This window comes from Hemitrygon akajei, unplaced genomic scaffold (genome assembly GCF_048418815.1).
Source record: "Hemitrygon akajei unplaced genomic scaffold, sHemAka1.3 Scf000083, whole genome shotgun sequence".
NCBI lineage: Eukaryota > Metazoa > Chordata > Chondrichthyes > Myliobatiformes > Dasyatidae > Hemitrygon > Hemitrygon akajei.
Genome location: NW_027331969.1, coordinates 1819509 through 1835619, shown reverse-complemented (window position 1 = coordinate 1835619; position 16111 = coordinate 1819509). Strand labels below are relative to the sequence as shown.

Here is a 16111-nt window from a genome sequence, read left to right as displayed (position 1 = left end):
ATTCAACAACACATCCTTGCTTTTATATTCTCGTACTCTTCAACATTATTTCCTCTCCATTGAGAAAATAGTCTGCACTCTCATTGCTTCTAACAAAGTGGATGACCATACACTTCTCTGAATGATGACTTTCATTCATTGATGTCTTTTGTAAATCTCTTTTACAGGTTATAAATGGCAAAAATTGTGTACGGGAATTTTGAACAGAACAACATGTCAGTTTGCTGTCTCTGCCCAGATATTTGAGGAGTTACTAGATATTTAACCATGTATCACTGTTGATCCTTGGATATGAAGAATTATTTCATCACAGCTGGATAAGTGCTTTGTGTCTGAAATGAAGTTTTCTGTTGTAACTCACTGAAATCCACTGGCAACGGGGAACTGAGAACACACCAGCATTTGTTCACTGGAGATCAGTTCTTCAACTGCATTGATTGTGCAAGGGGTTTACTACATCTGACATTTGACTTATGAATTGACAAAGAAGTGTGGGAAGTGTGTGAATCTTCACTCACTCATCTGACCTGCATGTACACCAGCGAGTTCACACTGATAAGATGTCATTCACCTGTGCTGATTGTGGGAAGGGATTCACTCGGTCATCCAGCCTACTGACACACCAGCGAGTTCATACTGGTGAGAAGCCGTTCACCTGCTCAGACTGTGGGAAGGGATTCACTCAGTCATCGCAACTGCAGAGACACCAGTCAGTTCACACTGGGGAGAAGCCATTCAACTGCTCAGACTGTGGAAAGGGATTCACTTGGTCATCTGAACTGAAGATACATCAGCGAACTCACACTGGGGAGAGACCGTTCACCTGTTCAGACTGTGGGAAAGGGTTTATTCGGTCATCTCAGCTGAAAGTACATCAGCGAATTCACACTGGGGAGAGGCCGTTCACCTGCTCAGTCTGTGGGAAAGGATTCACTCAGTCATCTGTACTGAAGGAGCATCAGCAAATTCATACTGGGGAGAGACCGTTCACCTGCTCAGACTGTGGAAAAGGATTCACTCAGTCATCTGTACTGAAGGTACATCAGCGAATTCACACTGGGGAGAGACCATTCACCTGCTCAGACTGTGGGAAGAAATTCACTGACTCATCCAGGCTACAGGCCCACCGGCGAGTTCATACTGGAGAGAGGCCGTTCACCTGTTCAGACTGTGGGAAGGCATTTACTCGGTCATCTCAAGTGATGGTACATCATGGAGAGAGACCATTTTCCTGCTCTGAATGTGGGAAGAGATTCATTCATTTATCTGACCTACAGGTGCACCAGCGAGTCCACACTGGAGAGAGGCCATTCACCTGCTCAGACTGTGGGAAGTCCTTTACTCGGTCAGTTGAACTGAAGACACATCAGCGAATTCACACTGGGGACAGACCATTCATCTGCTCAGACTGTGGGAAAGGGTTTATTCGGTCATATCAACTGAAGGTGCATCAGCGAGTTCACACTGGGGAGAGACCGTTCCCCTGCTCAGACTGTGGAAGGGGATTTACACAGTCATCTCAACTGATGATACATCAGCGTATTCACACTGGGGAGAGGCCGTACACCTGCTCTGAATGTGGAAAGAGATTCAGTCAGTCATCCGACTTACAGACACACCAACGAGTCCACACTGGGGAGAGGCCATTCTCCTGCTCCCAATGTGGGAAAAGATTCTCTCAGTCATCCCACCTTTTGACACACTACCAAGTTCACACTGGGGAAACTGTTTAAACAGGCGACAGGCTACAGGCTGGATATTTCACCATCACAGTTACTGAATCAAGTTCAAAAGTGACTGTTGGTGCCGAACTCGGTAATTATTGCTGCTGTTTATCAAACCCAGTTCTGCACTCTGGTCACTGGGCGTGGGAGGTATTCCTCAGCGAATGTTCCCGTTTAATGGGACTGGAGTTTAATGGTTTGGATCTGTGACACAGAAATCAATTCTCATTTAAATTCTGACCACTTTGACAGAATCTCCTTTCTCTCCCCTGACTGTCATCTCCTATAACTACCGCAAAGCCTGAATTTACACTTCCCTATTGAGCATCAGAGCCGACAGTGCTACCGGCCTTTCTGTTGCTGCCGTGCCCCAATGGGTCAACCACCACCCACCCAGCAGTATCCAACAAGGTGTTCTGCTGAGGATAATGCCCACAGGACAACCCTGCACTGTCTTCCTAATGACCCTTACCTCTGCTGGTGGTCACGTTTCTCCTATCCGAAGCTTGTACTCTGGGTGTGGCCACCTCTTCAGATGCTTCTTTTCAAATCTTCTTCTTCTTCTTCTTCTTCTTCTTCTTCTTCTTCTTCTTCTTCTTCTTCTTCTTCTTCTTCTTCTTCTTCTTCTTCTTCTTCTTCTTCTTCTTCTTCTTCTTCTTCTTCTTCTTCTTCTTCTTCTTCTTCTTCTTCTTCTTCTTCTTCTTCTTCTTCTTCTTATTATTATTATTATTATTATTCAAAAAAACACAGGTACATTGAAGTAACAACACTCACAATGCCTCAAAACAAATTGTCTTAAAAATTGAACATTTTTGTGAATTAAAAAACCCTACTAAGCAAGAAAAGTGAGAGAAAAAAGAAACCCATTGGGGGTACAACCCCGGAGCAAGGCGTCATACAAAAAGCTTCTAAAAATAAACATCAAACCGCCAACAAGAAACAAAGATATATCAAAAAGCAGTGACACTTAGATGGTGGAGGAAATCTATCAGTTAACTGAAATTATAATAACGAGCAAATGAGCCCCATCTCTTCTCAAAATCAAATAAAGGTTCAAAGGTTCGACTTCTATTTTTCTCCAAACTCAGACACAGCATCACTTGAGAGAACCATTGTGACAAAGTAAGAGCTGGTATGTCCTTCCATTTCAACAAGATGGCCCTCCCAGCTATCAATGCAACAAACGCAATAACTTGTTGGTCAGACACAGAAATACCATGGATAAATTGAGGAATTATTCCAAAAAGCACAGTCAATTTATTAGGTTTTAAGTTGATTCTGAGTGCTTTAAAATTGTCGAAAAGACTGACTTCCAAAACTATTTTAATATAGAACTTGACCAGAACATATGTGTCAGTGTAGCTATCTCAGTTTTACATCTATCACAATACTTGTCAACATTGGGAAATATTTTAGAAAGTCTCTCCTTCGACAAATGATAACGATGTACAATTTTAATTTGAATCAGTGAATGACTAGCACAGATCGAAGAAGAGTTAAACAGCTTCAGAATCTGTGTCCAATCCTCCCATATCAACGTCAAACTGAGTTCCTCCTCCCAATCTTGTTTAATCTTAAGTAAAGGACGCTTATCCCATTGTAATAATAAATTATAAATTCTTCCAATAGAACCTTTCATCGAAGGGTTCTTATTCATACTAATCTCTAATAAGTCAGCCTCCAATATGTAAGGACAATTACTTAAATATTTTTTGAATCTCTGAAATAATATCTATCTTGAAGGTATTGTAAAAAGTATGAATATGAGAGAGAATATTTATCGAGTAATTGTTCAAAAGACATCATTCTGCCTTCTTTAAATAAATCTAAAAAAAGAAGTAATACCTTTATTTTTCCAAAGTAAAAAAAATGGATCGCTCCAGGAAGGTTTAAAAAGGTGATTACGATAAATTATACTACAAAGTTTAAAATTTTTAACATTAAAAAAATTGTGGAACTGGAGCCAAATTTGCCAAGAGTGCTTAACCACAGGATATAGGTTTAAATTATCAACTTTAGCTAATTGTATAAGTAGAGCAACTCCTAATAACGGAGTTAAATAAAACTGTTTCGCAGCTCTCAGTTCCAGTTTTACCCAAATTGGCCGATCATTCCTATCACCCTAATATAAGCAAAAGGACATGTATCGCAAATTAACAGCCCAATAATAAATTCTTAGATTGGGCAAAGCGAGACTTCCGTCCTTTTTCAACTTTTGTAAATGACATTGACTAATTCTTGGTCTTTTATTATCCCAAATAAAAGATAGAATAATAGAACCAATCCCATCAAAATCCCCTGATAGCTGAAAAAAAGTGACAACAGTGGCAATAGAAGCTTTATATATCATTTTAATCCAATTATTAAAGTTAATACCAAAACCAAATGTTTCTAAGACATTAAGTAAATATTTCCATTCAACACGATCAAATTCTTTTTCAGCATCCAAAGATACCACGCATTGTGGAGTTTCAGAAGCGGGCGAATATATAATGTTAAATAGTCTCCAAACATTTGAAAAAGAATAACGACCCTTTATAAAGCCTGTTTGATCTTTCAAAATGATTTTACCCAAAGACTCTCCAACCGATTGGCCATTATCTTTGACAGAATCTTAGCATCAACATTCAATAATGAAATAGGTCTGTATGAGGCACAGTCAGTCGGATCTTTATCCTTTTTAAGGATTAAAGAAATAGAAACCTCATAAAAAGTAGAGGGTAAATCACTTTTCACAAAAGAATCTTTAAGCATCTCCAACGTATATGGGGAAAGCAATTTTCCAATTTTTTTTTATAATATTCTACAGGATAACCATAAAGTCCAGGAGCCTTACCAGATTGCATTGAAAAAATAGCTTTATGAATTTCGGATTCAGTAATTTGGGCATCCTAATGACCTAATGGTCTTCCTAATGGCCCTTACCTCTGCTGGTGGTCACGCTTCTCCTATCCAAAGCTTGTACTCTGGGTGTGGCCATCTCTTCAGATGTCTCATTGATAGTATCTTCAGGCTCCCGAATGATCCTGAGTACATCCAACTCCCTGAACCAGTCAGTCAGGCACTGTGATTGGGTGCACTTCATACAAATAATCAGGAGGGAAACTGTTAGATCTCCAGAATTCCCACATCTGACAGGAGGAGCATCCCATCTGCTCTGCACTAAAACACACCACTGTGGGTCAGGAAGGAATTAACATATGCAAAAAAAAACATCAAACGTGAATGGGTCAATGACAGTGGATGTAGAGTGAACAATTGTCTGTGTTTTTGCCATGAGGTCGAAGGAATAGAGGCTGCCATTTTTTGAAGCTGCTCTGTAACCCCCATTTTGTGTACTGATTGCTGTGGGATAACCTAATCAGATCAACTGAACACAAGAAGTTTCTGGTATTCCCATTGTAAGCCTGAAATCACTCTCACATAAACAATGTATTATGTACACTGTCAGGTTTGCAGAAGTAATCTCGTTATCTCTGAACCTGAAGCCACTCTGAGATAAGGTGTGTATTATGTACAGTGGCAGGTCTGCAGAAGTAATCTCGTTATCTCTGAACCTGAAGTCACTCTGAGATAATGTGTGTATTATGTACAGTGGCAGGTCTGCAGAAGTAATCTCGTTGTCTCTGAACCTGAAGTCACTCTGAGATAATGTGTGTATTATGTACAGTGGCAGGTCTGCAGAAGTAATCTCGTTGTCTCTGAACCTGAAGTCACTCTGAGATAATGTGTGTATTATGTACAGTGGCGGGTCTGCAGAAGGAATCTCGTTATCTCTGAACCTGAAGTCACTCTGAGATAAGGTGTGTATTATGTACAGTGGCAGGTCTGCAGAAGGAATCTCGTTATCTCTGAACCTGAAGTCACTCTGAGATAAGGTGTGTATTATGTACAGTGGCAGGTCTGCAGAAGGAATCTCGTTATCTCTGAACCTGAAGTCACTCTGATATAAGGTGTGTATTATGTACAGTAGCAGGTCTGCAGAAGGAATCTCGTTATCTCTGAACCTGAAGTCACTCTGAGATATGGTGTGTATTATGTACAGTGGCAGGTCTGCAGAAGGAATCTCGTTATCTCTGAACCTGAAGTCACTCTGAGATAAGGTGTGTATTATGTAAAGTGGCAGGTTTGCAGAAGGAATCTCGTTATCTCTGAACCTGAATCACTCTGAGATAAGGTGTGTATTATGTATAGTGGTAGGTCTGCAGAAGGAATCTCGTTATCTCTGAACCTGAAGTCACTCTGAGATAAGGTGTGTATTATGTACAGTGGCAGGTCTGCAGAAGGAATCTCGTTATCTCTGAACCTGAAGTCACTCTGAGATAAGGTGTGTATTATGTACAGTGGCAGGTCTGCAGAAGGAATCTCGTTATCTCTGAACCTGAAGTCACTCTGAGATAAGGTGTGTATTATGTACACTGTCAGGTCTGCAGAAGGAATCTCGTTATCTCTGAACCTGAAGTCACTCTGAGATAAGGTGTGTATTATGTACAGTAGCAGGTCTGCAGAAGGAATCTCGTTATCTCTGAACCTGAAGTCACTCTGATATAAGGTGTGTATTATGTACAGTAGCAGGTCTGCAGAAGGAATCTCGTTATCTCTGAACCTGAAGTCACTCTGAGATATGGTGTGTATTATGTACAGTGGCAGGTCTGCAGAAGGAATCTCGTTATCTCTGAACCTGAAGTCACTCTGAGATAAGGTGTGTATTATGTAAAGTGGCAGGTTTGCAGAAGGAATCTCGTTATCTCTGAACCTGAATCACTCTGAGATAAGGTGTGTATTATGTATAGTGGTAGGTCTGCAGAAGGAATCTCGTTATCTCTGAACCTGAAGTCACTCTGAGATAAGCTGTGTATTATGTACAGTGGCAGGGCTGCAGAAGGAATCTCGTTATCTCTGAACCTGAAGTCACTCTGAGATAATGTGTGTATTATGTACAGTGGCAGGTCTGCAGAAGGAATCTCGTTATCTCTGAACCTGAAGTCACTCTGAGATAAGGTGTGTATTATGTACAGTGGCAGGTCTGCAGAAGGAATCTCGTTATCTCTGAACCTGAAGTCACTCTGAGATAAGGTGTGTATTATGTACAGTGGCAGGTCTGCAGAAGGAATCTCGTTATCTCTGAACCTGAAGTCACTCTGAGATAAGGTGTGTATTATGTACACTGTCAGGTCTGCAGAAGGAATCTCGTTATCTCTGAACCTGAAGTCACTCTGAGATAAGGTGTGTATTATGTACAGTAGCAGGTCTGCAGAAGGAATCTCGTTATCTCTGAACCTGAAGTCACTCTGAGATATGGTGTGTATTATGTACAGTGGCAGGTCTGCAGAAGGAATCTCGTTATCTCTGAACCTGAAGTCACTCTGAGATAAGGTGTGTATTATGTAAAGTGGCAGGTTTGCAGAAGGAATCTCGTTATCTCTGAACCTGAATCACTCTGAGATAAGGTGTGTATTATGTATAGTGGTAGGTCTGCAGAAGGAATCTCGTTATCTCTGAACCTGAAGTCACTCTGAGATAAGCTGTGTTTTATGTACAGTGGCAGGTCTGCAGAAGGAATCTCGTTATCTCTGAACCTGAAGTCACTCTGAGATAAGGTGTGTATTATGTACAGTGGCAGGTTTGCAGAAGGAATCTCGTTATCTCTGAACCTGAAGCCACTCTGAGATAAGGTGTGTATTATGTACAGTGGCAGGTTTGCAGAAGGAATCTCGTTATTTCTGCCGAGTGTCTGAACCAGAGCTGAAGAGAACAAAAGAAGTCACCTTTGGCAAGAAGTTGTGTAGCCTTTGGTCTACATCCAATAGAAATCTGTTAGTCATCAGCCCGATGGACTTCAGCCAACAAGAATTACATGCATCCTCTAAACTGATAAGAGGTGTTTAACAAGTTAAGTGTTTCAAATTCAAAGGTGTGATAACTCCTGAGACTAACCCTCACAAGGAAGAACCCCCATGAAAGGGACTGAGAGAAGAAATGCTCGATAATTTGGACAAAATGGGATCCCCTGATTTACGGCTGTTGTGAATGTCATGAAGAAATCGGCAGCTGAGAGGAAAGGCTGCGCTGATCGCAAGTGTTTAAAACAGATGGAAAATCTGCAAAGTGAACTCTCAGCTCGGAGAGGAGTGATATGTGCGAGGACTGACGATGATGGTGATGTAGATTGGGGTGATGAAGCGACGCTTGTATCACACACCGGGTTGCTCTCTTCAGTCACCTGATGAGGTAATCGTAGCCTTTGGCCAGGGGCAGATATGGTCAGGTAATGCCCAACCTTCACAGAGTGTTTCAACCCTTAACCACTACACTGTCCAGTTGGTTGATCAGAAGTGAGGGCCAAGTCACTGCCCATCTGTTCCTGACCTCCAGCTCAACCCCTCTCTCCAGCTCCATACCCGGTCAGGGGCTCTTTCTGCTTCCTCCCCCATCCTGCCAGCTGCTTGCTTCTTGCTCTTTTCATCAAGGCCCAGCACAGACAGCAACCTCCATGCTGGCCGTGCCGGGAACCCACTACAGTCGGTCTCCATGAGGAACAGCCACGTCTGCCATCCTTTGTCCCTGCACTCCGGGACTAACAGTATAAAAGCGAGGATTATGGGGGAAGTGGCCCGCCTCGCAGCTGATTCTTCCGAGAGTGGGTGGAACCTTCAATACTCAGTGCCCCAATGGCGCCTGTAGTAATGGAGGAACTGCAGGACACACCGGAGCCGGGGGTGTGAAGCGTGTGTGACACGGTATTCTGTCCCTTTGACGTGGCCCAATTGAGTGCTGGAGCTGTGATTGAGTGATGATTCTCGGAAACTTTCCCAGTGCATTCAGCAGACAGGGTAACTCACGGTTTATATGAAACGGAGGCGGGGAAGCTAACCCTTCTCTGTCTAACTTCAGCTTTCCCTTCAGCCCTGCCGGAGGAACAGGCACCCGCCCAGGGGACACTGGGTGATGTAAAGAAAGCACCATTAGAAGCTGCTGGACTAATAGAGGTGACAGTGGAGATTTTGCATGACTGCAGACAGTGGAACCTTCTATATCTGTGACGATGTTGTGGCCGGTTTCCTCGAGTGATTTTGGTCCTACTTTGGATACGCAAAATTTGACTCCGTGACAGAGTAGGAACTGGCCGAGGAACTTGGTATCGCACAGTACCGAGGAAAGCAGAAGGGGGTGTGAAATGATTGATCCATTCAAAACCCACACATGCTGAAGCATGGGCTGTCAGAAGGATGATGCGAATGAGGGAAAAGGGATTGAGGGAGAAAGGTACAGAGGAGGTTAAGGGGAAAAATGGTTCTAAAACGACCCTATCACAGAACAAGGTGTGCAGTGGCAGAATGAAGGGAGACGGGGTGCTGATCAGGATGAGCTGCCACCGAGCTCAACAGCGCCGCCTAATGGCTGGGTAGTCAAACACGTGGTTGGAACACTTACGTTCCCGCTGTTATGAATACTGGATCCCCAAAGAAATGATGCAATTCTGGACAGAAAGTTTATTTTGCCGTTGATTGCCCACAGCCCAGGTGGGTTGGGAATGGTCAGGATGTAACAATGGCCCATTGCCCCTGGAAGGACAACTGTGTTACGTACAATGGTTGCCCATGGTGCTGATGAAAAGCCACGACTTGTATCCAGAGTTACCTATGGGGAGTCCAAGTTGAATGTGTGTTCACCACGTGGTTGGATGGTGCAGCTGGACCGCTTGTAGAAACTAAAGTAGGAAGCCGCCCCATAAACTTTATTTGGAATGCCGGAGACTCTTGACCCACCCTAAACATGGCCACGTTCAATGCAACACTTTGGGAAAGAGAAGATACGGGACTGAATCGAGGGGATAAATTGAACTTGAGGTCTGTGGATACGTGTATAGTCAGGCAGAGACAATGGGTCGATACATAGAGACACAGAGACACGCTACACACTTTCTTATCCGCCTCTCCAGCGCTCCGCCGTGTTCTTTAACACATACGTGGTGATATGATTGAAACATACTCAGCCCCCTACTAGACTTTATGGCCATGTATTAGGGTTAAGGGTGGGTCCTGGACCGAACCGAAATGTTCTGACTGTGACTAAATCACTGAAGATGTTGGCGGGTTTTGTGGATATGAAAGTGTTTATTCACCATCACAAGCAGATCTTTTCTTAGCGACCCCCTCGTTAGAGACCCCAAACACAAACTAATCCAAGTGTTTATACTCTCGAGAAGAATGGTAACAGTAGGTGATTCAATACAATTTTACAAGCTACAATGACATAATTTACTTCAATATTCTGTGTGTCTCAGTTGGCTCCATTGAAGTACATATTTACAGTGGGAGCACATTGAATTGCTAAGATACCACTGAAGGTTCAGTCACCTTTGTTGGAACAAACTAATTCACACAAACAGTCCAAACATTGCACTAGTTAATTATTTAATCGCAATGTGTCACCACGGGGATTGCACCTGCCTGACATAATTGTTTTGTAAATAATTTTAAAACTGTTATTTTTAAATCTGTTGAAATGTGTCCCTGTGGAGTCGCTAAATTCTATTAAAACCGCAGGCATGTGCTGCCTTAACATTTCATTCCGAGAGATCGCCTGTAGCACAGGGGGACAGGTCAATGGACAGAGAAAATGCCCGCATTGTTCGATAGGTACAGTAATGTGGAGAAAATATTGTTCGTGTTCATCGCCGTCATTGGAGTTCCTGGTGAGTGAGCAGAGCAATTCATGTTTGGTATTTCTATGTGTTAACCATGTGAATCTGTTTATGATCATTTGACAAGCTTCTAACTTGATGATTATTGTAGAAATATCCGTCAGAGATATTGATCCTGTCAGTTCAACACTCTGATATTTCATATTTAATAACAAGCGGAACTAAACTCCTGTCTCTCATCAAACTCACGGGATCGACTCGAACGTTGTTCTTGCCTTCAATGACACCTTGTCCGGAGTTGTCCCAGTGTGGGGACAGGCAGTTCTCCCGCAAGCTGGGACTGGGATCGGTTTACGTTGTAAAGTTCACTGTTTCTGAGTTATTGACCAGAGAGAAACCCTGGTCCTGTGTTTCATGTCTCCCTGTGGAGTTTGTCACTGTCGGATCTCACTGCCTGTCGGTCAATAACTGGGTCTGTAAACACAAAGTGCACAGCTGGGGTCAAAGCAACACGTACAGCAAGCTGGATGAACTCAGCAGGTCGGACAGCATCCGTGGAAACGAGCAGTCAACGTTTTGGGCCGAGACGCGTTTCCACGGATGCTGTCCGACCTGCTGAGCTCCTCCAGCTTGTTGTACGCGTTAATAATTGGGTCTGATCATCTGAACCGGTGTCCGCGGATCTGCTGACGAGAGTTATCGAATTGAGCTGCGCTGTAGAATTAATCCATTAACGGAGCCGCTCAGACTCAGGTTACTGAGTTGTTCCTGCTTTCCCTCTGAGACGCGTCGTAAATTGCACCGCTTCGTCCTGTTGAAACGTCTCGGCCCAAAACCGAAGTTTGTTCAATTCCATGGATGCTGCCTGAGCTGCTGAGTCCCTCCAGTACTTTTTGTGTGTTGCTTCCCTCCGTATCATTTCTCGGCCCCATTAGACGCTGAGTTTCCAGGGGCCTGGTCAGTCACGGTTAAATCAGTGAAACCGGCCACGTTAGTGACTGGAATCGGGATCAGCACCGATCTTTGTTGTTCATGCAGATCGCTTTTATCGCCGACGATTGTCCACACATTGTCTTATCCCCACACTGAAGAAGGCAGGTTAGAGACAGTGACCCATTAAATTAGCAGCCGTTCATAGACTGTAGAGCTGCAGACCTTTAGCTGAAACCCGATCCCTTGAGGAATTGTTTCAGTAATGCCCTCTGTCTGTTATCTCTCTCTCTCTCCCTCACTCTCTCTGCCCCGTCCCCCTCCCCCACCCCATCGCCCTCTCCCTCCCCTCCCCTCTCCCCGTCTCCCGCCCCCTCTCCCTCCTCTCCCCCCCCCCCCTCACCCAACGCACAGTGAATTTAGTTGCGATTGTGATCCTGTCCCGGGGAAAGTGCGGCCTCTCTACCTGCACCACTCGCTACCTGGTGGCCATGGCAGCGGCCGATCTACTGACCATTGTCACCGACGTCATTTTGATTCGAATTGGAACGTATTACTTCCCGTGGAGTTTTCTGGGCATCACCCCTCTGTGCAGTGTTACCGATGTACTGAGCTTCACAGCCACGCACTGTTCTGTCTGGTTCACCGTCGCTTTCACCTTTGACCGGTTTGTCGCCATTTGCTGCCAGAAACTGAAAATAAAATATTGCACCGGGAAAACTGCGACTGTGGTTCTGACATCAACCGGCATACTGACCTGTCTGAGAAACGTTCCCCGATACTTCATATTGGAACCCCGGATGATAATCGACAATGTACCGTGGTTCTATAAACTGATGGACAGTTACTTCACTGACCCCGGATGGGTAGTGTATGATTGGCTCGATACGGTTTTAACTCCGTTCCTCCCTTTCGCTGGGATCGTGCTGCTCAACGCTCTGACAGTCAGACACATTTTAGTGGCCAGTCGGGTCCGTAAGGGGCTGAAGGATCAGAGCAAGGGGGAGAACCGCAGTGACCCGGAGATGGAGAGCAGGAGGAGGTCTGTAGTTTTACTCTTCACCCTCTCCGGCAGCTTCATCCTCCTGTGGATGACACTGGTTGTAAACTTCATATATTATCAGGTCTCAGGAAAAGGATACGATTTCAATGATTCTGAATGGATCTTTATGTACCTCGGGGTTTTGCTGAGAGATTTCAGCTGCTGCACAAACACATTTATTTACGCGGTGACTCAGTCAAAATTCAGGGGACAGATAATTAGGGCAGTGAAATATTCTGTCTCCTCGGTGCTTCATTTTATTAATAAAGCTGCGTCCTGATCACAAGCCGGAGGCGGTCGCAGTGTCTCCAATCCAGTAGCAGCTCCTCACATTCACCGCCTGATCTCCCAGTTGTTATTCCGGGGCCAACTGTCCCATCGACCGGCAGGTCTGGGACATTAGGATAGTGTATTTCTGGGGAAGGATAAACCACTGTCCTGGACTCGCTAGCTGTCAGTCAACGAACGACTCTGGAATTCCAGCCATCCATTAGTCTGTGAATATGTCCATCTATCCCTATTCCCGCCCACCAACCGCACAGACCGACTTTCCCACAAGACAGCGGGAATTCTAATCTGATGCTGGTTGGATAATCCAATGTCAAACGCATCAGTTTCCGCTTTCTCCTTGAATGATTGGCTAACGTGAATATAAATAAGGCGGGCTTTGGATACATGGTGGTTGACACTCTAACTTAATGCGCGTTCCCGCCACTAATTGAACTGTAATTTTGTGTAAGGACTTGGGAAATAAAACTCTCGCTGCTTCTTTGTTCTAATGAAAACTAAATTACCCCCCAAAATACTACAGATTGTACCAAGTGAAACCCAATAGAGAGAATCAAATTAAACTCATTCCCACAACTGAAATGAAAGATATCCGTTCGCAACGATTGTAATGAAATCTGCCTTTGATTTCTATCCACCTGATCACCTTCACCCTGAAATATTCTGTAAAGTTGTCTCCCCTTCTGCCCAGTGTCCCACTAGATTTACCATAAGCCTCTAATTCTTAACCCTGCAAACCCTGAAGCAGGTTCTGATTTACAAAGTGGAAGGTCTTTATCTGGAGTTGAATCTTTAACAGCTTTTGTAACTAAACAGTCAACCCGCTCATTCACACCCAATTTGGAATGCACGCCCAATCCAAGTGAACCACAATATTTGACAACACAACCCGATCTGCGCACTTCTGCAAATCGGTGTGTGCCCCGTATGTGGCCTACATACCACTAAATCTGTGTCCATCTGCAAATTACTGTGCATCCCATGTTGGCCGACGCATTCTCAAAAGCACGTACACCCAAATCCATGTTCACCCCCAAATCTGTGCACCCCTCCAAATCCGCAAGCAACCCGCAAATCAGTGTGTACACCCAAATCCACAGACATCCCCACCCCTCGTGCTCCCCCAAATACTCATGCAACGTCAACTCCGTCCGCCCCAAACACCTCGACGTGAACATTAGATTATTCCTGAGCAAGAATCTTTTCAGTGCATTGGTAAGGAAAGTATCTATAAATCAAACGACCTTGGGATCCGTCACAACTCCAAACCCGCAGACACCACAACTCTGAGAGACCCCGAAATCCGAAAAAAATCCCTATGTTGACCTATCACTCCTAATTCAACGGGCACCCTCAAATCAGTGGGCATCCCCCTATTTGACAAGGCTTCCCTAAATCTACACAATCAACGAATCAGTGCGTATTCCCGCATGCATAATGGGTTACCGAACAGTTGAAATCCGTTCAAATAGTTCAGAAAATGGCTGTCTTTACGCAACCGAAACCTAATTTGCAACTCCAGACCGGCTGACGTACCCGAATCAGGCTGTAACACTAAATCCGTGAGCACCCCCATATCTGCGCGCATCCCTAAACAGGAGCGCACTCCATAATCATTTTACAGACCAACCCGCTGAAAACTCCACATGCACATTAGCTAATCCGAAAGAGTCATTTTCAAACAGTGCACAAAACGGCTGACTCGATATTAAACACTCGCACGCAACCCGGAATTCTTGTGTAAATCTAAACCGGCTGGCATACGCTGATTCGAGTGCAATCCCATATTCGACAACACACATCCCCGAATAAGAGCGCACCACAAAATCTATGTCCACCCGTTGAAAGGGCAAAGTACAGAGGTTATAAACGTATTGGAAATTAAAACACGTCACAACTCCAAATCCACAGTCTCCAAAAAAATCTGTGATTTCAGCTGCTGCACAAACACATTTTTTTTACGCGGTGACTCAGTCAAAATTCAGGGGACAGATAATTAGGGCGGTGAAATATTCTGTCCCCTCGGTGCCTCATTTTATTGATAAAGCTGCGTCCTGAGCACAAGCCGGACGCGGCCACAGTTTCTCCAGTCCGGAGGCCAACTCCTCACGTTCACCGCCTGATCTCTCAGTTTTTATTCCGGGGACGATTGACCAGCAGGTCTGGGACATTAGGATAGTGTGCTTCTGGGGAGGGGCAAACCACTGTCCTTGACTCGCCAGGTGTCAGTCAACGAACTAGTCTGAAATGCCGGTCATCCATTGGTCTGTGAATATGTCCATCTATCCATATTCCCGCCCACCAACCTCACAGACCGACTTTCCCACAAGACAGCGGGAGTTCTAGTCTGGTGCTGGTTGGATAATCCAATGTCAAACACACCAGTTTCCGCCTTCCCCTTGATTGGCTAACGTGAATATAAATAGGGTGGGCATTGAATACATGGTGGTTAACACTCCAAATTAATGGACGTTGCTGCCACTAACTGTTCTGGAATTTGGTGTAGAGAATTGAGAACTAAATCCCTCGCTGCTTCTTTGTTTTAATGAAAACTAAATCACCCCCAAAACCCTACAGATTGTACCAAGTGGAGATGGCGGAGCGACGGCAGCGCGCGCGGCCACTCCAGAATGAATATCTGTTTTCTGTTAAGTAGGAGGCAGTGAACAATCCTGATTTGATGGGGACGGACGTGAGAAACACCGAGGAACATCCGGTGAAATTTCTGACATGCCTGTTTCGCTGCCGCCTGCTACTGTGCGATCGAAAAATCTCCGGAGAGAAAGGCCCCGAATCCTCGGCTTTGCCTGTTGCTTGGCGGCCGGGGTCGGGGTCGAAGCGCTCGTCAGAGACGGTGCTCGGTGTCGGAGGCTCGAAGTTTTCGGACGGACTCAGAGGTGGCTGTGGTCGGATGCTTCCAGAGGCTGCATCCGGACATTTTGCAGCGCTGGAGGTTCATGGCAGGAAGAGTTTTTCTTCCTTCTACCGTCTACATGAGATGATGGGCTATCGAGGAGTTTGAGACTTTTATTTTTACCGTATCCATGATCTGCTCTTATCAAATTACGGTATTGCTTTGCACTGTTGTAACTATTGTTATAATTATGTGTTTTTTGTCAGTTAGTTTTGGTCTGTCTTGTGTTTCTGTGATATCATACCGGAGGAACATTGTATCATTTCTTAATGCATGCATTACTAAATGACAATAAACGAGGACTAAGTGTCCTCATAATCTAAAGTGAAACCCAATAGAGAGAATAACACATATCAAGGATGTTTCTTTTATACAAACTGTAATAATAATTTCACTTTGAGCGGTGAAAATTGTTTTTTTTTCCATTATTTAAATGTTAGGCAGTCATTTGGGGAAATTCTGAAAATGATATTTGCTCCAGGATAATCCAGGTGCACGTGGGAGAGTCAGTGCGTCAGAGGAACAGAGAGGGTGGACAGCCTGAGGTTGAAATGTCCAATACCAGA

The 16111-nt window shown here is 44.5% G+C and overlaps 1 protein-coding gene across 1 annotated transcript in view; it reads left to right on the top strand.

Moving 5' to 3' along the window:
- LOC140722679 (uncharacterized) overlaps nucleotides 1–16111 on the top strand; it is a 66081-nt gene that overhangs the window by 16870 nt on the left and 33100 nt on the right. The window contains exon 4 of the mRNA XM_073037384.1: nucleotides 168–1037. Coding sequence (XP_072893485.1) covers nucleotides 561–1037 — 477 coding nt within the window. The 5' untranslated portion in view covers nucleotides 168–560. The remainder of the gene's footprint in view (nucleotides 1–167; nucleotides 1038–16111) is intronic.